This window comes from Phascolarctos cinereus, unplaced genomic scaffold (genome assembly GCF_003287225.1).
Source record: "Phascolarctos cinereus isolate Bilbo 61053 unplaced genomic scaffold, phaCin_HiC Scaffold_2;HRSCAF=192, whole genome shotgun sequence".
Taxonomy (NCBI): Eukaryota; Metazoa; Chordata; class Mammalia; order Diprotodontia; family Phascolarctidae; genus Phascolarctos; species Phascolarctos cinereus.
In genome coordinates this window covers 37,669,261-37,691,857 of record NW_027555625.1, presented here as the reverse complement: position 1 = coordinate 37,691,857, position 22,597 = coordinate 37,669,261, and the positions used below count along the sequence as shown (strand labels likewise).

At 39.1% G+C, this 22,597-nt stretch overlaps 1 protein-coding gene, 1 long non-coding RNA gene and 1 pseudogene across 3 annotated transcripts; 1 reads left to right on the top strand and 2 right to left on the bottom strand.

The window, feature by feature from the left end:
- Positions 1–1,860: 1,860 nt before the first annotated feature.
- Positions 1,861–2,645, bottom strand: LOC110203479 (trafficking protein particle complex subunit 6B pseudogene; annotated as a pseudogene).
- LOC110203477 (uncharacterized) lies at positions 1,861–17,672 on the bottom strand. 2 transcript variants are annotated; one of them, XM_020979985.2, is made up of 5 exons: positions 17,458–17,672; positions 16,811–16,903; positions 6,503–6,629; positions 5,713–5,808; positions 1,861–4,179 (listed from the first exon to the last, which is right to left on the bottom strand). In XM_020979985.2, the coding sequence occupies exons 2-5, from the start codon at positions 16,844–16,846 to the stop codon at positions 3,233–3,235; spliced, it is 1,206 nt and encodes a 401-aa protein (XP_020835644.1). In that variant the 5' UTR covers positions 16,847–16,903; positions 17,458–17,672; the 3' UTR covers positions 1,861–3,232. The 2 variants fall into 2 exon arrangements, with proteins under 2 accessions (XP_020835644.1, XP_078005435.1); XM_078149309.1 differs by lacking the exons at positions 5,713–5,808; positions 6,503–6,629; positions 16,811–16,903; positions 17,458–17,672 and adding an exon at positions 5,480–5,646.
- A 2,735-nt stretch (positions 17,673–20,407) lies between these two features.
- LOC144455744 (uncharacterized) lies at positions 20,408–21,680 on the top strand. Its single transcript, XR_013484463.1, has 2 exons — positions 20,408–20,793; positions 20,892–21,680. It is a non-coding gene; the product is annotated as an uncharacterized LOC144455744 (long non-coding RNA).
- Positions 21,681–22,597: the final 917 nt, after the last annotated feature.

Genomic DNA, 22,597 nt, shown 5'->3' with positions numbered 1-22,597 from the left:
CACCAACAATGCCTTCATACAAAAGCAGTAATTATTTGTTTCCCCCTTCCCTTTACTAACATTTACCTCTCTCCCTCCACCCCCAGGTCCCAGAGCCAATATCAATGCGAAAATTTTGAGGTTGATTGGGAGTAACAGTAGCAAGAAGGGCAGGCGATAATGCTGCTTCACAATTTTGACCTCTTGTGAATTCTAGAGGTGGCCAATATCCAGTTTGTGGCATAAAGAAATAAACTTTACTTAGAACAAGAAAGGACCATCTGCTCTGTACTATATGGGTAATGGAAGAATTTATGACAAAACAGACAGAGGATCACAGGAGATAACATGCATAATTTGGATTATATTAAATAAAAAAAATTTTAGCCAAACAAAACCAATTGCAGCCAAGATTAAAAAAGAAGCAGAAAACGGGTGGGGAAAGGAAAGGGGGGTCAGGGAATTTTATAGCAAGTTTTTCTGATAAAGGCCCAATTTCTTAAAAATATAGAGAAATGACTCAAATTTCTAAGAATACAAGTCATTCTCCAGTTGTGGTCAAAGAATATGAACAGGCAGTTTTTAGAAGAAATCAAGGCTATCTATAGTCATATAAAAAAATGCTCTAAATCCCTACTAATTAGGGAAATGCAAATTAAAACAATTCTGAGGTACTACCTCACACCTATTAGATTGGCTAATACCACAAAAAAGGAAAATGATAAAATGTTGGAGGGGATATAGGAAAACTGGGATGTACTAATGCACTGTTGGTAAGGTCATGAAATGATCCAACCAATCTGGAGAGCAGTTTGTACCTATACCCAAAGGGCTATAAAACCCTTTATATACTTTAACTTAGCAAGACCACTACCAGGTCTGTATCCTAAGGAAAAAAAAAAAAAAAGGAAAACAACTGAACTGCATAAAACTATTTATAGCAGCTCTTTTTGTGGTTTGGATTTTGTGATTAGAAATTGAGGGGATGCCCATCAATTGGGGCATGGCTGAACAAGCTGGAGTACATGTTTGTGATTATATTCATCAGTTTTCTCTACAGAATGAATGCTTAGGAAACTGTGTCCTCGGTCTGAAGGTCTTCCCATATTCACTACATTCATAAGGTCTCTCTCCAGTATGAATACTTTGATATTAAATAAGAGTTACAGTCCACAGGAAGGCCTTCCCGGCACAATACACAGAGAATTCTTTGATTTTTAAAACTTTTTAAAAAAGAAATCAAACAATGTTTACTGCATACTACTGGTAAACCATGGGGGATAGTTAATACAGAAAAGGCATTTTAATATATGCAACACATTTTAAAATGCTGGAACTGAATGTTCCTGTTAACTAGCATGGTTGAAAAATGGACATTCTCAATTGTTCAACAGCTGAATGTAGTAAAATTGACTTTGAAAAGTAACCTTTTCTATGTGAAGAGTCATCTTGATTGGCCTCACCACTTATCTAATCTAGTACCCAGCCTATCAACTTAATTTCTTTCAGTTACCTCCTTTCCACCACTGCTGAATTCAGAAATCCTCTCCCACTCCTAGTTTTTGCAGTCCCATGATCAGACTTATATACAGAGCCTCTTCATAAAAATATGGAAATTGCTTTTACTGGAAACAAACTTTATTCCAGTGTCACTTATAGTATCATTTAATTAAGATCATGTTAACATATACCTCTAACTTTAAAAAAAATCAATTTATTCTTTTTTTCTTTCTGAACCTGAAAAAACTGGGTACAAATGATTTGCCTTTTTCCTCCCTGCTAATTCAGTAAGATTTTGGTTTTGCCCTCCTTTTTAATGCCAAATAAATATCATCATGAACCAGTGAAGCAGCACAAAGAACTGTTATTTGGTTGCAGTGCTTATTTAATAATATTTTTTAATGAAATAAGGTTGTAGTTGGTATACTGTAATAGAACTGCAGTATAGGGTCTCAGTAAAAAATTTTTTTTGATACTCTCCCATTCCATCAGATGATACACATACCATAATATGGCAATCTCATTTGAAAGTGCACATTACATCATAAAATAAATTAACATTTAGTTTACATGAATCAATGTATTGTAGAAACTTATTGACAATACCAGTAAGTCAAAAGTTACTACTCAAAAACCTTTATACATCAATGATTTAATCTCTCTACATTGTAGAAGCATTTGAGTGCATGCTATATCTTCTGTATTATCACTTGGAATTTACATGCTAGAACTGGTGACACTTCAGCTGTCACAACACTTTTTATCCCCAAATCTGATAAACCATCTTTCATTAACCCACAGGTAAATGTAAATACTTAGATGCAGGATCTAAATACTGTTTTCCTAAAGACATCTAAGTCAGGAGTCAAAATTTGTTGTCCTGAAACACATAAATACCCTGACGATTTGTCCTTGGATTTATTAATTTGTTTCTTGAAAACATTGGTCCCAAAAACTGTGCAAATGCACTTCATTATATCTAATTCATCCTTGAACCTTGGAGTGTTCTTTGTAAACCTTTCTATCAAGACTTTTCCCACGCTAAAACCCACGTTCTCCAGATTAGTAATGTATCTTCCATTTTCCACCTCCCCTGGCACTGCAAATTTGTAGATGCTAGTCACCATCTCATTGTGGAGAAGCAAGAAGAGCTCCTCATCTGACATTTCCTGCTTTCTTCCTGGGGAGAAGTCAGAACTCGAGCAAGGCTGCTGCCATGGTGGATGCTTTTGTTTCCAGGCCTGCCACCAGGCCCACCACCAGGCCCCACTATACCAAAGTTCTATCTTGCCAGTAACCTCTAAAGGATGCTAGCCTGGGAGCCCAGCCATAGGTGCAGTGTGAACAGAAGAAACCATCTGAATTCCTTGATGTTGAGTAAGCTGAGTCCTCAATCTGAAGATCTTACATTTACAAGATTTCTCTCCAGAATGAATGCTCTCAGGCTGAGGACATTTTGTCCTCAGTTTGAAGGTCTTCCCACATTCATTACATTATAACATTTCTCTCCTGTATGAATCCTCTAATGCAGGTAAGATGTGCCTTTCTCCTGAAGGCCTTCTCACATTCACTAAATTCATAAGGTTTCTCTCCAGTATGAATTCTTTGATATCTAATAAGATCTGAGTTGTGATGGAAGGCCTTCCCACACTCCTCACTTTCATGAAGAATCTCTCCAGGAAGAATTCTGATGGACATAAAGCAGTGTTCTCAGTCTAAAGGCCTTCCCACATATATTACCTTCAGAGGGTTGCTATCCAGAATGAATTCGTTGATGCTGAACAAGATATTTCTTCAGAGTAAAAGTTTTCCCACACTGATTGCATACATAAGGTCTCTCTCCAGTATGAATGCTCTGATGTTGAGTAAGATCTACAGTCCGGCGGAAGGCCTTCCCACACACAATACATTCATAAGGTTTCTCTCCTGTATGAATTCTTTGATGGGGAATAAGTTCTGAGTTGTAGTGGAAAGCCTTTCCACACTCCTTACATTCATAAAGAATCTCTCCAGTATGAATTCTCTGATGCACAGTAAGACGTGCCTTCATCCTAAATGCCTTCCCACATTCACTACATTCATAAGGTTTCTCTCCAGTATGAATTCTCTGATGTAGAATAAGTGCTGAGTTGTAGTGGAAAGCCTTCCCACATTCCTTACATTCATAAAGCATCTCTCCAGTATGAATCTTCTGATGCACAGTAAGTTGTGCCTTCCTTTTGAAGGCCTTGCCACATTCACTACATGCATAAGGTTTCTCCCCAGTATGAATTCTCTGATGCACAGTAAGATGTGGCTTCCTCCTAAAGGCCTTCCCACATACAGTACATTCATAAGGTTTCTCTCCAGTATGAATTCTTTGATGTCGAATAAGTTCTGAGTTGTAATGAAAAGCTCTCCCACATTCCTTACATTCATAAAGAATCTCTCCAGTATGAATTCTCTGATGCACAGTAAGTTGTGTCTTACTCCTGAAAGCCTTCTCACATTCAGTACATTCATAAGGTTTCTCTCCAGTATGAATTCTTTGATGTAGAATAAGTGCTGAATTGTAGTGAAAAGCCTTACCACACTCCTTACATTCATAAAGAATGTCTCCAGTATGAATTCTCTCATGCACGGTAAGATGCGCCCTCCTTCTAAAGGCTTTTCCACATTCACTACATACATAAGGTTTCTTGCCATTAAATTCTTTGCTCTCTGAAAAGAAGAATAAAGAGATGATTAACTGCCTTCCCCCCACCCCCTTTTCCCAAGGTTCTTGATGGCTCAAAGGTTTTAGAGCTATTCTCTTGCCTTCCCACTTGAGAAAGCTACTCTCACTGATCTTTCACTAAGGATCAGTTTATCTTATGTGAAAGTATGAAGACTCAAAGTTAAGATATGTAAATGAGTTGATGGGATGAAATTACCTGGAAGATGAATAAGTCCTTACTCTACTCTAAATGGCTGACATATGAATGGAATAAGGAAATGAAAGACTATCCATAAAAAGTAGATGATTTGAGAGCTTGCAAATATATCCTTACAATATCAGGTGAAAATAGAAAGGGAAAACACTTAACAAAAAAAAAAGGAGAACTGATAAGCTAGGAGTGAGGATGAGAGATAGAAAGAGAGAAGAGGTTAACAGAATAAAGAAATATAAGGAAAGGAGGTAATATCAGGAATTGTTGCCATAAATTTTCTCTAAAAATCCAACATATCTACTTTGTAAGGGATTGATTCAAATTTGTAAGAGTGAAGATTCAATTCCAAAAAGGTAAATGATCAGGATATACAGGTATTTTTTTTTTAACAAAACAAATAATTAATAATTACTAGAAACATTACTCAAACTCTGCTAATCAAAGAAGTAAAAATGAAAACAATTTGGAGGTATCACCAAATAGTTATCAGATTAGCAAAGATACTTTAAAATAATAAGAAATTTTGGAAGTTATGGTAGAAATAGGTACTTATTAAGCTGCTACTGTCATTTTTTTCTGAAAAGCAACATAGTAATTTAAGCTACATCTCCAAAACTGTTCATATCCTTTGATACAATGATCCCACTACTAGGTCTACACCCTCAAAATGTTATTGAAAGAAAACAAAGATCTATCTCAAAAATAAACAATGCAGCTTTTTGTAAAATAGCAAAATACTGAAAACCTACAGGTTCAACAATGGGGTTACGGTTAAACATATGAACATATTACTGTACTTTTATGAACATAACTTCAAAGCATAAAGAAAAACAGAATGACATAAAATGGTAGACTAAAGAAAGGGGAATTAGGTTATGATTAGCTATTTTAAAAAGGAACAGGAGAAAAACAACATAATCATAAAAATAAGAAGAAAATATCAGAAGGAGACTTAGAAGTGAAAAGGGCGTATTGTTAATATCTTAAGTAATATGTTTATTTTAAAAGGGAGAATAAATTGATGGAAATGAGGTAGAAGAATGCCTGCTTAAGATAAGACAATTTTCAATGAACATAAGAGAAATACCTACCCCATTCCTCAGAAAACTTTCTCTGAGAGTGGAGGTACATGTGAGCAAAGAGATGTATAAAAAATTAACTTCTTGAGTTAAAAAATGAAGTTTTAAAGTCTCAGCTTCTCTCACCAGGCCAGAGAAGCTTTAATAAGACCACCTTGTTCAACATTTTATAAAAGCTTTGACCTACAATGACCAACAGAGCTGTATTTTGCAGTGACCCATCTGCTTGGTTTTTATGTAGTCACCTGGACAGCTGCTTCTTGGAATATCTGCCCCTGGTATCCAAGATGCTTCCTTTCTTTCCAATTGGTAGATCACATCTGGTTTAGAAACTGCAAATCCTGTTAGTTGAAAATGAAAAAGTGCTAGAAACAGTTATCTCAGAATTCCATCATAGAACAGACAGATGTAATACTCCTTCAAACTCTTAGTAGAAAGGTAGGGGAGTAAAGGGAGTGTATCACAGGCATTGGCTATGTTAGTCAATTTTGTCTCATTTTATTTTTTCAACCAGGCAGGGCTCAGTGGGCTGTTTGGAGGGAAAGGTAGGGTTTTGATTTTTTTAGACGGGATAGGGGACAGGGAAGGGGAAAAAAAATGACATTTTTTTAAAGCATTCACAAAACAATAAAAGAATTAAAAACTGGTTCAAGCTTCTCTTTGGGAAAAAAAATAGACATGCTAGGAAGACCCCAAAGATAGTTACAAAGGATCACTAAAAGATATTCTATATTATGTGGGAATGGGTTACAGAATGGGACTTAGGAAAAATAGTTCATTTGACTCACTCCCTGCTTAGATGATACACTGAGGTTAAACAGAAAATTGTGGATTTGAAGCCACAGAGAGAGGATGATACATTCTCAAGGATAACAAGTAACAACCTTCTTTCCTGGAAACAGGAAGCACAAATACTCTGTGTCTTGGCAACAAAAGGATTGGGAATATCTTCTTTTTATATGCCTAAGAGTAAACTTAAAATCCTGAAAGTCTCTATAGTACATATCAAGACTCCAAAGGGGAAGCTGCTCTTACCCAAAGAGACCAAGTTCCTATAGTTCTCCAGCATCACATCCCTGTACAGTGTTTTCTGAGATGAGTTCAAATGTACCCACTCCTCCCAGGTGAATTCTACAGCCACATCCTTGAATGTCACTGATTCCTGAAACACCAAAAATATTCGTGCTTATCCAGGTATAACTCTTTAATTTTTTTTTATTTTAGGCTTAAATACTAAAACTTACACACATACATATATACATACATACATATACTTTCCCTGAGAAATTCTACTCCTGATCTTTGTTTTCACATTTGTGCATCTCTTATTTCCTATCCCTCCTGACTCCTCTACTTGTACCTGTTATCTTGCCCTCCTATTACTTAACCTTCCCCCCTCCAGGAATCGTTCCCTTATCCTCCCATTTCCATTAATCTAAACACCCTTCTATATCTCCCTTTAACATATTCCCTTACCTTCCCCTCTAGAGATCCCTCCCTTATTCCCACCTCCATCCCCTTAGCATTTTCTTTCTGAATTTAGAAGACTTTCATACTCTTCAAGATATATTCCCGATGAAAGTAGGTTTCCAGAACTAACCGCTCCTCCCCCAGTTAATCCTCTGTATCTGTTCTTTCCCTCCTCCCCTGCACCTCATTCATATAAGATAATTACTCTTTTTAGCTTTTCCTAAGTGGTTTTATTTTTTATCACACTCAGACCTACCTCACTCTTTCTTACCAACCACCCAATCACAAATGACAATCTTAGACATATGTTTTACATTTTACATACATAACAAGTAACAGTCTGCCTTTGTAATTAGTCTTTGGTATGTGCCTTATACTCTTCTTGGCTCCTGTATGTCAAATCTTCTATTAAGTTCAGAGATTTTTTTTAAACAAAGTCCTGACAGTTTGACAATTCATTAAATAGCCATTTTTTTTCCATTCAGGATTATGCTTACTTTTGCTGGGTATATTTTTGGACAGAATCCCAGGTCTTTTGCTCTTCATTATATAATGTTCCAAGACCTGTAGTCTTTTAGTGTCACCACTGCTAGGTCTTGTGCGTTTCTAATTGTAGCACTGCCATATTTAAACTGCTTTTCTTTCTTGTTGCTCCTATTTTAACCTTCAGCTGGGGGTTTCAAATTTGACTATAATATTCCTATGGGTTTTCCTCATAGGATCTTTCAGGTGCTGATCTGTGGATTTTTTTCTATTTCTACTTTCCCCTCTTTTCTAATGCTTCAGGACAATTTTCTTTAATTATTTCTTGTATTATTATATCAAGATTCTTTTTTTGAACATAGCTTTCAAGTAGTCTGATTATTCATAAGTTTTCTCTTCTTGATCTATTCTCTAGATCAATTGTTTTCCTTATGATATGTTTCATATTCTCTTCTATTTTTTCACTTTACGTTTTGTTTTATTATTTCTTGATTTCTCATAAATTTGCTGGCTTCCCCTTGCCTGATTCTGATTTTCAAGAAATCATTTTCTTCCTTAAGATTCTGGATCTCTTTTTCTAATTGGTTGACTTTCTTTCCATAATCTTCTTGTTTTTCCTGGATTTAAAACAATTTTTTTTAGTTTTTCCTCAATCTCTCTTATTTTATTTTTAAAGTCTTTTTAAAGTTATTCTATGAATTCTTTTGGGGCAGGTGACCATTTGACATTCCTCTTTGGGGTAGAAGAGGGTTTCTTTGCTTCACTATCCTCCTCTGAAAACAAAGCTCAATTTTCTCTATTCCCACAGTAACTCTCTATGGTTGGATTCTTTCTCCTTTGTCTGTGCATTTTTAAAATTTGCAGTAGCCTAGTTTTTGTAATCACCTCTAGTCCTGGGGTATGGGGGATGGTGTCTCTGGCCTCAGATGCTCCATTCGGTTCTCTCCTCTGGCCTGACCTCCAGCCGTCTAGTAAGTGACCACAGCCAGTGGCATCCCCACCCCACTGCTTCTACATTCATCTGGCCCTTGCTGGTTCCTTCTTGCACCCAGCTGCATCTCCACAGCATGGCTGGATCTGGCGTTCCTTATCAGCAGAGGTTCCCTCAATCTTCTCCAGCTCAGACCCCTACCTCCCCTCACTGTCCCAGGGGTAAAAGTTCCTGTAGCTGAGGCTGAGACAGCCTCCCAACACAGCTAACCCAGGGCTTGCTGCTTGTTATTTAAGTGGACCCTGGCCTGGAAGTGTTTACTCTTCACAAACCTCATCCCAGGATTTTTCTTCAGATCTTCTCCAAATGTCCCAGGAGGACCCCTGTTCTGCCCTAACTCTTATTTAGTTTTACTGCTCTATGTTCTCCTGAGGTACAATTTTATCACTTCTGTGTGGGAAAATCTTGAGCGCTTAGAATTTTCTGACCTACTCTGCCATCTTCCCAGAATCTTCTTCAGGTCTATTTTGAAGTTCTAATGTAAGCTCACCGACAGTAGGGAAAGCTTCACTTGAATATCTGCAACCCAGTACAGTGCCTAGTACATAGAAGGCACTTAAGAATCCCTCTCCCATTAGATTGCAAGCTTTTTGAGCACAGGAGCTACTTTTCCCTTCTTTGTTTCCTCAGCACTCAGCACAATGCCTGGCAAACAGTAGGAGCTTAATAAATGCTTATTGCTGTTAACGGATCCAATGACATTGATTTAAACTATGGTCTTTTACAATGTGTACCACAGCTGCTAGTTCTGCCTTCTGAGCTGAAGCAGTAATATAACTACTTCCTGGAAAATGAGATAGTTGGAGACAGCTATCATGCGGCCCTAAGTCTTCTCTTGCAGGCCAAACATCCCCAGTTCCTTCCACCAACCAGACTGGTCTCTTCACCACTAAAGTAGCTGCCTCCCCTCTCTTCATTCAATCACAGTGCTTCTTAAAATGTGGTGCTCTGAAATGAACATAATTGTGTTCAATGCTCTTGGAGACATGAGAGCAAAGGTGAGCATAAGGGACTACTATCTCCTGTCTCCAACAACACATAAAAAATTTTTTTATAGCTGGAAAGGGTGTTAAAGGATCATTATTTTCCAACTCATATTGAGAGTTGCAAGAGACTTTAGAGTCCAACTCTCTCATTTTACAAATTAGGGAAGTAAGGCCCAGAGAGGGAAAGTAATTTGCTTAAGGCCAAAAGGGGAATAAATAGCAAATCTGCATTTGAGCCCAGGTCTTCCTGACTTCAAATCCAGAGCTATTTCACTGTATCATGTTGCCATACCTTTTCTCTATAACTAGAACAAGGGCACAACTAAATTTATACACAAAAACATTTATAAGAGCACTCTTTGAGGCAGCAATGAAATAGAAACAAATTGAATTCTCATTAATAAAGAATGGTAGGAAAAAAGGGCATATGAACACAATGGACTAATATTATTCAGTAAGAAATGACAAATATGAGAAATTCTGAGCAGTAGAAGACACACATTAACTGATGCAGTGTGAAATAAGCAGAGTCAATGGAACTATAAAATATATAAAAATATACTTTTTTTAAAAAATAGAAAAGATGGTGAACTTTAAGTAAATGAAAAGATGTTACAACTTCTCATAGCAGAGAAGAGAGAGACCACCAAAGGAGAATATTGTATGAATTATCAGGTGAGTTACCATAATGGTCATTTTTGTATAAATTTTTCTCTGGTATAAAGCAGGATAAAATCTGGCCTGCAAAGGTGAGAATTTTTCCATAAATGACTAGTGAAAGAGCAAAAAATACTACAGAAAAAAAATACAATCTTTTCTAATTGCTCCCTAACCACTCATTCGGTAATGTAGTCTAGGAATTTGCCAGAATTAGAAGTCACTGGTCTAGACTTTCCAAAATCCACCCTGTTTTTTGAAAACTGGCATATGTCCCCTTTTCTAGACTTGTGGCACCTCCTCCATTCTCCAAGATCTTTCAGGGATATATAAATTTCCTACACAACATATCATATATGCCTATCAAAACAGTTGGAGCCTGTCTATCTCCTTTTACTTTTTTTTTTTTTTGCTTTTAGGCAATTGGGGTTAAGTGACTTCCCCAGGGTCACACAGCTAGTACATGTCAAGTGCTTGGTCTGAGGCTGGATTTGAACTCAGGTCCTCCTGACTTCAGGGCCGGTGCTCTATGCACTGCGCCACCTAGCTGCCCCTCCTTTTACTTTTGGTATCCACTTCCTATTGAAAATTTTGGGGCAGTCATTCCCAGTTCAAAGATTCTTCAAAGAGAAAACTAAAGCCAAGGAAGATTTTATTTGTTTAGCCTTTTTGCAGGACCTCTCCTTATCACCATCATTTCATCCATGCCTAAACATCGTCCTCGCTACTCTCTAATCTTTTGCTTGCCTCCAAACCAGTTTTTAAAAATCTTTTTGTAACATTTATTACCACAATCAGTACTTTTGGGGCTTTGTCATCTTGCCACAATTTTTTTTACAATGCTTTATTTCATTTTTTATTTATACTCAGTTAATGATACTTAAAAATATTTTTAATATGATTAGTTATGCTTCAAGTCAGTCAGCTATTAAGAATTACACCCAAGGCTCAAATACAAGAACATACCTTCCAGGGGTGTTGTGAGGATCAAATGAAATATTTGTAAAGTGCTTAGCACAGTAACTGGCACACAGTAGGCACCTAATAAGTGTTTGTTAACTTCCTTCTCTCCTTCCTTCCTTCCATTCTTAAAGGACAGAAAGTTTCCTTAATCCCAAGGTCATACCAAATAACTAGGAGTACTTATGTATTGATTAGATTGGGAGGGAGGGGTGTTGTACTGATCTCCCATATTTCACAGTATACTACCCAGTTACATATGCAATCCAACCCAAGGTCCAAGTCCCCAAAATCCCTCAATGGCTTAACTTAAAAATGCACATTCAATTTATTAATCCTTTCTTTGTCGTTATGCTTTCAGGGATATAATTTTTCCTCTGAGGATTCCTTTGGCTGTAACCTAGTAAAGGTGGCATGTATTTTTGTCATTATCATTGGCTTTCACACAATTATTGTTTCTTTGATTTATTCTTAAACCTACTCATTATTTAGGATTTCAAAAAGAGCTGCTATAAATACTTTTACAGAAAGAGGTCCTTTCCCCTTATACTTGATATCTTTGGGATACAGATCTAGTAGTGCTATTGCTAGGTCAAAGGGTATGTACAATTTTATATTTTGGGGGGCATAGATCCAAATTGTTCTCCAGAATGGACGGACCCATTCATAACTCTATCAACAGAACATTAGTGTCCCAATTTTTCCAAATCCTCTCCAGTATTTGTCATATTAGCAAACCTGATAACTGTCAAGTGATACCTCAGAGGTATTTTAATTTACATTTTTCTGCTCATTAGTGATTTAGAGCATTTTTTCACACGCCTATTGATAGCTTTGGTTTTTTGTTCTGAAAATTGCCTGTTCCTATATTTTTACCATTTATCAACTGGAAAATGACTTTTATTTTTATAAATTTGGCTTAGTTCCCTATAAATTTGATAAATGAAATCTTTATTAGAGAAACTTGCTATAAAAAAAAATTTCCCCAGTTTCCTTTCTAATGTTGGCTGCATTAGTTTTGTTTGTACAAAAGCTTTTTAATTTCATGTAATAAAAATTATTAATTTTACTTCTTATGATCCTCTTCTTTGGTCATAAACTTTTCCCGTATCCACAGAGCTGACAGGTACAGTTTTCCATGCTCCTCTAACTTACTGATATCAACCTTAATGTCTAAATCATTTATCCATTTTCATTTTAGCTTGGTGTATATAGGATGAAATGTTGGTTTATGCCCATTTTCTATCCAACTCATGTGAGTTTTCCCGGCAATTTTTGAGAAATGGGGACTTCTTACTCCAAAAGCTTGGGTCTCTGGATTTATCAAACATTATATAACTATGGTCATTTACTACTGTGTATTATGTACCTAATCAATTTCACTGTTCCACCGCTCTATTTCTTGGTCCTTACTGAATTGTTTTAATGATTAGTGCTTTGTAATGTAGTTTGAAATCTAGAACTGCTAGGCTGCCTTCCTTTACATTTCTATTCATTGATTCCCTTGCTATTCCTAACCTTTGTTCTTCCAGGTGAAATGTCATTATTTTTTCTAGCTCTATAAAATAATTTTTTCTTGGCTTAATTGGTATGACACTGAATAAATAAATTAACTTAGATAGAACTATCATTTTCATTGTATTGGCTTAGCCTACGCATGAAGAATTAATATTTGTCCGATTTTTAGATCTGTCTTTAGTTTTGGGAAAAGTTTTTTGTAACTGTATTCTTATAGTCCTTGAATGTGTCTTGACAGGTAGACTTCCCAGTATTTTATATTGTCTACAGTTATTTTAAATGGAATTTTTTCTTTCTATCTCTTCCTGATGAGTTTTGCTGGTAGTGTATGGAAATGTTGATGATTTATGTGGGTTTATTTTATATCCTGCAACTTTGCTGAAGTTCTTCATTGTTTCAACTAATTTTTTTTAGTTGATTCTTTAGAGTAATTGAAGTATACCATCATATCATTGGCAAAGATAGTTTTGTTTCCTCCCTGCTTATTTTTATTCCTTGAATTTCTTTTTCTAGTCTTATTATCATAGCTAGTATTTCTAGTATAATATTAAATAATGATGATGATAATGGCCATCTTGGCTTAATGGCCAACCTGATCTTAATGGGGAGGTTTCAAGTTTATCCCCATGCTCTTTGTTTTAGATAGATACTACTTATTCTTTTCTTTTCTTTTTTTCTTTTTTTAAATTTTTTTATTTTTTAGGCAACTGGGGTTAAGTGACTTGCCCAGGGTCACACAGCTAGTAAGTTGTCAAGCATCTGGTCTGAGGCCGGATTTGAAGTCTGGTCCTCCTGACTTCAGGGCCAGGGCTCAACCCACTGCACCATCTAGCTGCCCCTATACTACTTATTCTTTTCAAAAAAGCTCCATTTATTCCTATGCTTTCTAGTGTTTTCAATAGGAATGGCAGTTGTTATTGTCAAAAGCTTTTTGTACATCTCTTGACATAATCATATGACTTTTGCTGTTTTTGTTATTGATATGCTCACAGACTATGCTCTTAATCATTCTCCTACACACTATTTAATTAATGATTAGAAACTCAGACCCAGGTTCCAAAATAGCTATGGCCCAGAGCAGTGTGCACCAATGTTTCCTAAATAACCTCCTTCTGAAACACTATAGACATAATGGGCTTTGTTCTTATGACAATCTTTGCAAATCTCCCAGGGGACCCCAAACTAAATAAACGAGGATAAAGGTTACCATCATAATGATAGAATTAAGAAGTCTGTATTAAGCGATTATTGCAAACTGATTATTCCAAACTGTTAATCAAGCTTTTCACAGTGTTGTAAGATGGTACAATACCACAGCTAAGAAGTGCCCTCTGTCCATCTCTCCCCTTGTAGGCAATTTTTTTTTATGGTATTAGTAATAGCTTCTAAAACTGCCCAACTGAGCTGGGTTTTCCTCTTCATCTTATGCTTTAAATATCAAACATAATTTTTTTGTAATCAGATCCCATGAAATGACAGAACAATTTCTGTGAGTCAACTGGTGCCTCTCCCTGAAATTACTTGTATTCTGAGTAAAGACTGAAATACTTTAAACACAAAACCTAGACCAAAGGTTGATTCTTCCCACAAATTAACACTGAAACCAGCCCACGGGGAACCAAGTAACACAAAGGAAAATATCAGAGACCACTGAATGCTTAAGGCCTCTAAGGATTCTCCTGGAAGTTTAATCTTGACTTCCCTATGGTACTGACACACCAACCCAACCAGCAATCTTAGTCCTTGCTGGTCTTGGATTATCAGGTGAGAAACAGGTGGGCAGGCAGGCTCATGTTATCTGTCTAAGTTTTGGATTCCTGGCTCTAATACACTCACTATATGATTGTTGCTAAGTTGCTTCCTCTCCCTAAACCTCAGTTTTCTTATTTGTTAAATGGTATTATTAACACCTATCAGTTTTTTCTCTTTTTCTTTTCTTTTTTTTTTTTAAAGGCAATTGGGGTTGAGTGATTTGCCCAGGGTCACAGAGCTAGTTAAGTGTCAAATGTTGGTCTGAGGTAGGATTTGAATTCAGGTCCTCCTGACTTCAGGGCCGGTGCTCTATCCACTGTACCACCTTGCTGCCCCGTTATCAGTTTTTTCAAGGAAACTGTTTTTAAATCTTAAATCGGGATATATTTGATGCCATTACTCTACTTCCTTTGAAACAGCAAGATTAGTACTGACTGGTACAGTAGCCTTGAATGGATGAACAAATGAATATGTAGAAGTCAGGTGAAGAAGACACAAGGGACTCAGGAAGCAAAGAATGCCACGTAGGGGGGCTGTGTCAGGTAACAGAGAGCTTGACGGCAGGGTCAGAGTCACTGAGAAGTTTAGATGACTTGAAGCTCTTATGCCTGTGTGGAAATCTTGGTGCTCTTCCTCTGTGTGGATCTTGGCTCTGTCACTTCCACTGTCAGAGCCTCCGCTTGCTTTTTAGGAATCTCCAAGTATTTATTAAGTGCCCACCATGTGAAGGGTACCATGCTAGGCATAAGGGTCATAAAGGAAAATAAAATATTTTCTAACCTCCAGGAGTCTATACTCTTTATGTGTAAATAAAATGCACACATATAGTATTATAAATACAAAACATACACAAAGTGTGAAGCGGAGCAAAGATGCAGAAGAGAGGGAACTTTTTCAAATTTTTCCAAAATTCCTCTTCTAAAAACTTTAAAATAATGCATCAAATCAAATTCTGGAGTAGCACAGACAACCAGAGATCACTATAAGACTTTTTTTCAGCCCAAGACTACGCAGGGGGTCAGGTCAAGAGTGGCCTGTGACACTGGGATGGAGATGGGCCTCAAGTACAGAGAGTGGTAACACTAGCTGTGGGCCTTGGAGATGGTGGAAGTTATGACTGCAGCAGCAGCAGCAGAAAGCTTTTCTGATACAAGCCTAATTTCTAAAATATACTGGGAACTGAGCCAAATTTATAAAAATAAGAGCCATTCCCCAATTGGAAAATGATCAAAGCATACGAACAGGCCCTTTTCAGAAGAAATCAAAGCTATCATTAGTCACATGAAAAAATGCTCTAAAGCACTAATAATTAGAGAAATGCAAATCAAAACAATTCAGAGATACCACTTCACACCTATTAGATTGGCTAACATGACAGAAAAGGAACATGATAAACCATGTAAGCAGTATGGGTGGAGTTGTGAACTACTTCAACCATTCTTGGAGAATAATTTGGAACTATGCCCAAATTGTCCATACCCTTTGATTTAGTAATCCCTTTATTAGGCCTGTATCCCAAAGAAATGAAAGAAAAAGGGAAAGGACCTAAATGTACAAAAAAAAATTGTGGTAGCTTTTTTTTTTCAGTGGCAAATAATTAGAAATTGAGTGGATACCCATCAGCTAGGGAATGGCTGAATAGGATTTGGTGTATGATTACGATGGAATACTATTGCATACGAAGAAATGATGAGGGCAGTGGGCTCAGGAAGACCTGGGAAAACTTGTATGAACTGAGGCAAAGTAAAGTGAGCAGAATCAGAACATTGTACACGGTAACAGCAATACTGTAACAATGATCAGCTGTGAGAGACTCAGCCATGCTCAGCAATACAACGATGCAAGGCTGATGATGAAAAATGCTATCCAACTCCAAAGGAAAAACCGATGAAGTCTGAATGCAAATTGAAGCATAGTTGGTTTGTTTTTTTACTTTATTTTTCTTGGTTTTTTTATATGTGTTTCCTTTCACAACATGACTAAGATGAAAATATGTTTTGCATGACTGAACATCTATAAACATATCAAATTGCTTGCCTTTTCAACGAAGGAGAGAGGGAGAGACTTTAGGACTCAAAATTTTACAAATATGTATTTTTACATGTAAATGGAAAAAGATAAAATATTAAAGAAAAAATACTGAAGTATCAAAAAAAAACCCAATATAATGATCCATGAAAATTCCAAAGAACTCATGAAGAAAAATAAAAAGAGAACTGATGAACTCAGGGAAGGTGAAAGCATATTTTTTTCACTTTCTTTTCATGCATAATGGGTAGCCTATTGCTCATCACCTCAATGGGTGGGGGAGAGGCTGGAGGAAGAGAAAGATTTTGGAATGTTTAAATGCAGGGTAATTTTTTTTGGGGGGGAGGATAAATAGATGATCTCTATGGTCTCTTTTAGGTCAAAACATAGGATTCTCTGATGTCCACAATTTCTAGGGTTGTAGCATATGGAAAAAAAATGCATTCCATGGTCTTTAGACTGAGATGGTATTTCTGGAAACAAGAAAATGGCACTCACCTTGCAGGGCCTGGCTGTCAGGAGTACAGGAGCCATTTGCCTCCCTCAGCAATCCCACTTACTGGGGCAGAGCAGAGGCCACACAAGGCAGAGCTGGGGAGGAAAGGAGAAGCAGGAGAGTGAGGGGTCACGCTGGAGGTCTGCCCTGCTCAGACCAGACATTCCCACTTCTCCACCCGGGGAGATCGGGGAGGGGGCAGGGGCTGGGGGCGGAGATGGGAGGGAGCCAGAAGGAAGCGGTAATTCCTCTCCCGGGGTGAGGTGGTGGGGAGACACGCTGTCTTTGGGCCAATGCCTCTTAAGAGACAAAACTGGAGAGCAGACACACGTGGCACTTTTGGGAGGAGGGCACGGATCATCCCCAGCATCAGGGAAGGCTTCCTGGAGGGGTGGTACCCAGGAAGTGTTCTGGAGGAAGAGGAAGATGCTGGGAGGAGGAGATGAGGCCTCAGTGCAGTCCCGACAAAAGACTGGACATACACCCGGAGTTCAATCCCTAAGATTCTTTGCAATGGAGAAAGGATTGAGGCCTGCAGTTGGAGACTTGCGCAGGGGTCATATGGCAAGAGTGTGTCTGAGGCTGGATTTGAATCTGGCTCCGCCTCCAGAGTCCACCTACCCTCCCCCGCCCCCAACCCCGTAGCCACCTCTGCGCATGCGCCTCTCGCAGGCCACGGTAAGCGCCTGAAAGGCTTCCGCCGCCCTCTGGTGGACGCTCCTCAAGTAGACACCCCCCGGTGCTCCAGCCCCGCCGCACCCGAAAAACCGGCCTTCAGATAGCTTTGGCCCCGCTTTCAGCTCCTGCTCATCCCGTCACACGTCGGTTAAGAACTGAGAAGGGGAAGCGGCTACAAGAAAGCCTGGAAGACGGCGAGGCGGAAGTGACGCACAAGAGAAGGCCCCCCCCTTCTCCCTGAAGCGTAGGAAACACTCCCAGGGCGAGCATGGCCTTCTGGGAAACGTAGTCTGAATGCTTTTGTATCCTCTGCGCATGCCTAGGGCTCCAGCACCTCTTCGTCTGGAAGGTGGTCCTGCCTTGCTGCCTTGCCCCTCCCTTCCCAGCTTTTCCCGGCTTGCAGCCCCGCCCCCTCCGCTCCCCACGTTATCTCGCGCTTGGTAGTCACAGCCCAAATGCCCACGGGGAATCACGAATCGTGGGGTCTCGTAACTGGAGGGGCCATTGGGCTCCTCAAAATCCTGTCTCTCCCAGCAGCTGCCTGTTTACTCCAGCAGCCTGCCAGCAACAGTCAACCAGCTCTAATTAAATGCTTCCTGTGTGCTGGGATCTCCCCAGAGGCGATGAAGAGGACAGGAAGGGAAGCAGTCTCTCTGTGGAAGAGGACCAGGAGTTGTCTGGTGGATGCCCAGGGCGCTTGCTCACCTTGGGGCTTGGAAAGGAGCTGGAGGTGAGGGCAGACAGAAGAGGTCAGGAGGACGCAAGCCAACAGCTGGAAAAACCTAAGAGATTGCTTTGGTTTGGATTTTTTTTTAATTTGAAAGCTGTATTGGGAAAAAGCTGGTTGATTGATTGTTGTCCTTCATACACAAAGAAGACCAAAATAACATTACTGTGTCAGGATCAGTGTGCGGTGTTTCCAACTATGGCTGATCAGACCAGTAGGAGCTTGGAACGCCCACATTTTGGGCACAAATAGTCCACATGAACATTTAGAATGGAGGTGTCTGAATTTAGGCATCTCATGTATTTTGTGCTGACTGCAGTTCTGCTTTGCTTATAGAGCACAGTACCTTCTTTGATGTGGCCATGCCACGCTGGGTAGTCCCATGCCAGTGTGTCCCATGTCTCACAGTTGATTCCAAAGTTCTCCAGAGAGACCTTGAGAGTATCCTTGTATCAGTTCTTCTGACCTCCATGTGAACACTTGCCTTGTAGGTTCTCTGTAAAATAGTCTTTTAGGCAAACCTAAGTTGGGCATTCAAACAACATAGCTAGCTCATCGGAGTTAATCTCTATGAAGTAGGGTTTGAATGCTTGACAGTTTAGTTCAAGAAATGACCTCAGTGCCCAGTACCTTATTTTGCTGGGTGATCTTCAGAATCTTTCTGAGACAGTTCAAATAGAAGCAATTCAGTTTCCTAGCATGAAACTAGTACTACTGTCCAGGTTTCATATGCATATAATGAGGTAGGCACAATTGCTCTGCAGAACTTCAGTTTGGTAGACAGTCTAATACATCTTCTCCTGCTCTTTCCTTTGGAGCCTCCCAAACACTGAGCTAGTTCTGGCAATGTGTGCATCAATCTCATTATCTGTTTCCATCAATGGAAAATATACTGCCAAGGTAGGAAAAGTAATCCACAGCATTCAAAATGTCTCTGTCATCTGTATGAGTAAGGCTCACTCCTTATGGATACACCATTTTTCCACTTGTACAGTTCCCCACTCCCCAGCCATTAGTGAATACCAATAGGTCATGGATTCTTCATCTCTTTTCTTGAATTCTAACATGGTTTCCCCTATAGATTCTAGGGGAAGGATCAACTCCAGAAACTGAAATCAAAAGGAAGACTCGTAGCCTGGGGTACTGCCAGAAATTTGTTAGGCAATTTCTTTATCTGGGTATGGTGCCTCATGACTTTTGACCAGTTTAGAGAGCTTTCAGCCTGCTTTTAGCACAGTGAGGCATTCTAGTCCCTGCATCTTATCATGAGAACTAAGATGACCAGATGGTAGTCCTGAAGAGACAAAGCCACACAACTGGCACCAGAAACCGTGACCAAGAGCAGAGCAACTCCCCACAGAGATAATACGTCTGGCTTGTCAGGAGAGGGAAGGTGGAACTGCCTCCTTCTGATATCCTAACTCTCTGAGAATCTCTTTTCTAATATATAACGTTGATAATACATCACAGAACACAGGGGTGCTCATACTGGGGAAGAGGATAACTTTGTTATCTCTGTGTGCAGGTTTTCTTTAAAATAACCCCCAGATTCTAGTGCTGATATAGAGTAGACTATAGGTATCCTTTGAGACCATGGACTCCGGCATTGAAGTTAATAGTTGATGTGAACAAGAAAATCAAATAGAGTTGTGAAAAGAGGGAAGGATCCCTACTGTAGCTGAGCAGAGTTAATAGAGGGAAAAGATCCCTTAGGGTGTTGATTTACTTTAAAATGCTTCACCCACCCCAAATTACCCAAATTACAGCATTAGAGATTATTTAAAGTTGCACGAACATGCCTTTTGTATTTAAGATATATTTTATATGGAAAGAGAGTTCAGTTGGTAGGAGTGAGCAAAGGAGGTGAGCAAACTCTGTGGCTGGAAGTTCAGGTTTTCACTCACAGACCGTCCCTGTTTTGCGGGCTCTCATCCCCCACCTCCATTCTGTTTCTGGTGCTTGGAGCCTTTATAAATGAGCTTCTCACTGTCTCCACTCTAGGAATCAGCATTGGGCAGGGCATAGATGGCATCAAGATGGGGTCACCAGCTCAGATCCTCTGCTTCCTACTGCTCTGACTTCCAGGCAACGAAGGAGAACATAAAGTGGTCATGGGATGACAGTCATTATTTTATTCTCATTTTTATATCATTCAAAGCTCATTTGTGAGCTTTGTTCTCCTTTATTTGTTACAGTGGTTTATTAAATGTTCTTATTTATTTGAGTGCACAGTACTTACAGTCAAGTAATATCAATTCCAGTTTTTCTTGAAAGCAAATGAATGAGGTAAAGGGGTAGCTAGGTGGCACAGTGAATAGAGCACTGGAAGCAGGCTGGAAGCAGGAAGTTTTATTTTGTTTCATTTTGTTGTTTCAGGAAGATTTGACTTAAAATCCTGCCTCAGACACTTACTAGCTATGTGAACCTGGGCAAGTCACTTAACCCCTATTTGCCTTAGTTCTTCAACTGTAAAATGGGGGCACACTGGAGATGGACATGGCAAACCATTCCAGTATCTTTGCCAAAAAACCCTATGGACAAGTCCATGGCAACACGAACTGGACATGACTGAACAACAAGGTAAAATTGGTTAACTCGGTAACATTTGTGTTTTCTTTCTCATTTAAATGCCAGAGAGACTGTGCTTACTCAATCTCCATTTCTGTCTGTTTCTCCAGGGGAGAGAGAATCACCATATCATGAAGGGCTAGTCGGGGCAAAGGCAGTAGATACTTATGTTTATACCAGTAGAATCCAGGAAAGGCCCCTCCAGGCTTCTCTTCTATAATACATCTAACCTGGTCTCCAGCGTCCCTGCTGGGTTCAGTGGCAGCGGGTCTGAGACAGATTTTTACCCCCACAATCAGCAGTTTGGAAGTTGAAGATGTTGCAGTCTGCTACTGTCAGCCATGGGGTCGCTCCCTTCCAGTAGTGCTCCATCATGGTACACAGACCCCCTGGGCACTTTCAGTTGCTCAAGGGAACAGCTGCTTCCTAGGGGATCCCTCATGGAAGAGAAGCCACTGATCTCAGTTCTGTACTGAGGTCAATTGAAAGCCCCTCATCCCACCATGCCTCAGGAAGCTCATTATTGAAATAATCTCATCATCCCATAAGATCTCATCCCTTTTAGGATTCCACCTCATAACTAACTCTGGCCTCTCTGATTGGAAGGTAGGGCCCTGAACTCCAATCCTCCATTTAAAGGGAGAGGCTGGCTAATACATTGCTTCATTTCTCTCCTGGTTACACTCCTTTGGGAATTCCCTGAGTTCTCTATCATGTCCCTGCATAGGGTACCTTCCCCACAAACTCCTGCTTTTCAGCTTCTTTTTCTGTTTTGTCTTCTTCTATTAGTTTGCAAACTCCGTAAGGTTAAGAACTGTCTTTTTCATATTTGTATCCCTATAGTATTAGTTCAGTACCTAGGAAATACTAAGTGCTAAATAAATATTTATTGATAATGATTGATTGATTCCTGTCTCTACCTTCCTACCAGAGTCCATGCTACCTTGGCATTCATACTCCATACTCTACAACTAAGGTAGGGCTGAGTGCTAAAACTGCAAAGTGGCAAATTCAAGGTAATATAAGATTTGCTGACATTGAGAATTTGCTTGAAATAGTTCAGTCTGCATCTCCACATTTACATTGGGGGAAGTGGTACATTAGTTGATTTTGCTTATGAATGACAAAGGCTGAGCTTTTTGCCCCAGAATGGTTTATCTTACAAGCAAGAGTCCACATAGCACCAAAGTTGTTAACATTCATAGGCTAATTTTATATAATCCAAAAGATGGTAAATTGGTCACTTTTGGCAAATGTCCTCAATCTCAAGCCTCAAAACGAAGTAATTATATGTAATGACAGGGAAATTACAGATGATTCCAAAAGCTAAGTAGATAGAAGTATTAAGGAAGGCAAACATTCTAGAAATGCTGAAGAGCTTTAATGCTTAAAGCTGTCATTAAATGCATCTCAACTGCACACAGGAGCCATAGGAAAATCTTAGGTTGGTGCCTGAGAACAACTCAGAGGCCCACACCAGAGTAAATCAGTCAACTGACATTTATTAAGCACATACTATGTGCCAGGCACTGTGCTAAATGCTGGAGGTCACTCATTGGGCTTGACAGGGGAGTGAGAAACCAGCTCAGACACTGAAAAGGTTACTCAGGGTAGGGAAAAGGGTGTGTCACTACCATATCCCCCAATACAAGGAGACTAAGGCAGTATCATAGACAGGCCTTACTATAACCCTTTGAGCTAAATACTGCTGGTATTATGATTACCATTTTACAGCTGGGAAAACTGACACACAAAGAGCTTAAGGTCATGATTACATGGCTACTATTTATTAAAGGCAAGAAACAATTTCAAATCC

Coding starts and splice junctions, on each gene's coding strand:
- LOC110203477 (XM_020979985.2), bottom strand. CDS start 16,846: ATGGCTCCTGTACTCCTGACAGCCAGGCCCTGCAAG. Junction 6,630..16,810: donor TGACAGCCAGGCCCTGCAAG/GTGAGTGCCATT, acceptor TTGGTGTTTCAG/GAATCAGTGACATTCAAGGA. Junction 5,809..6,502: donor TAGGAACTTGGTCTCTTTGG/GTAAGAGCAGCT, acceptor TTCAACTAACAG/GATTTGCAGTTTCTAAACCA.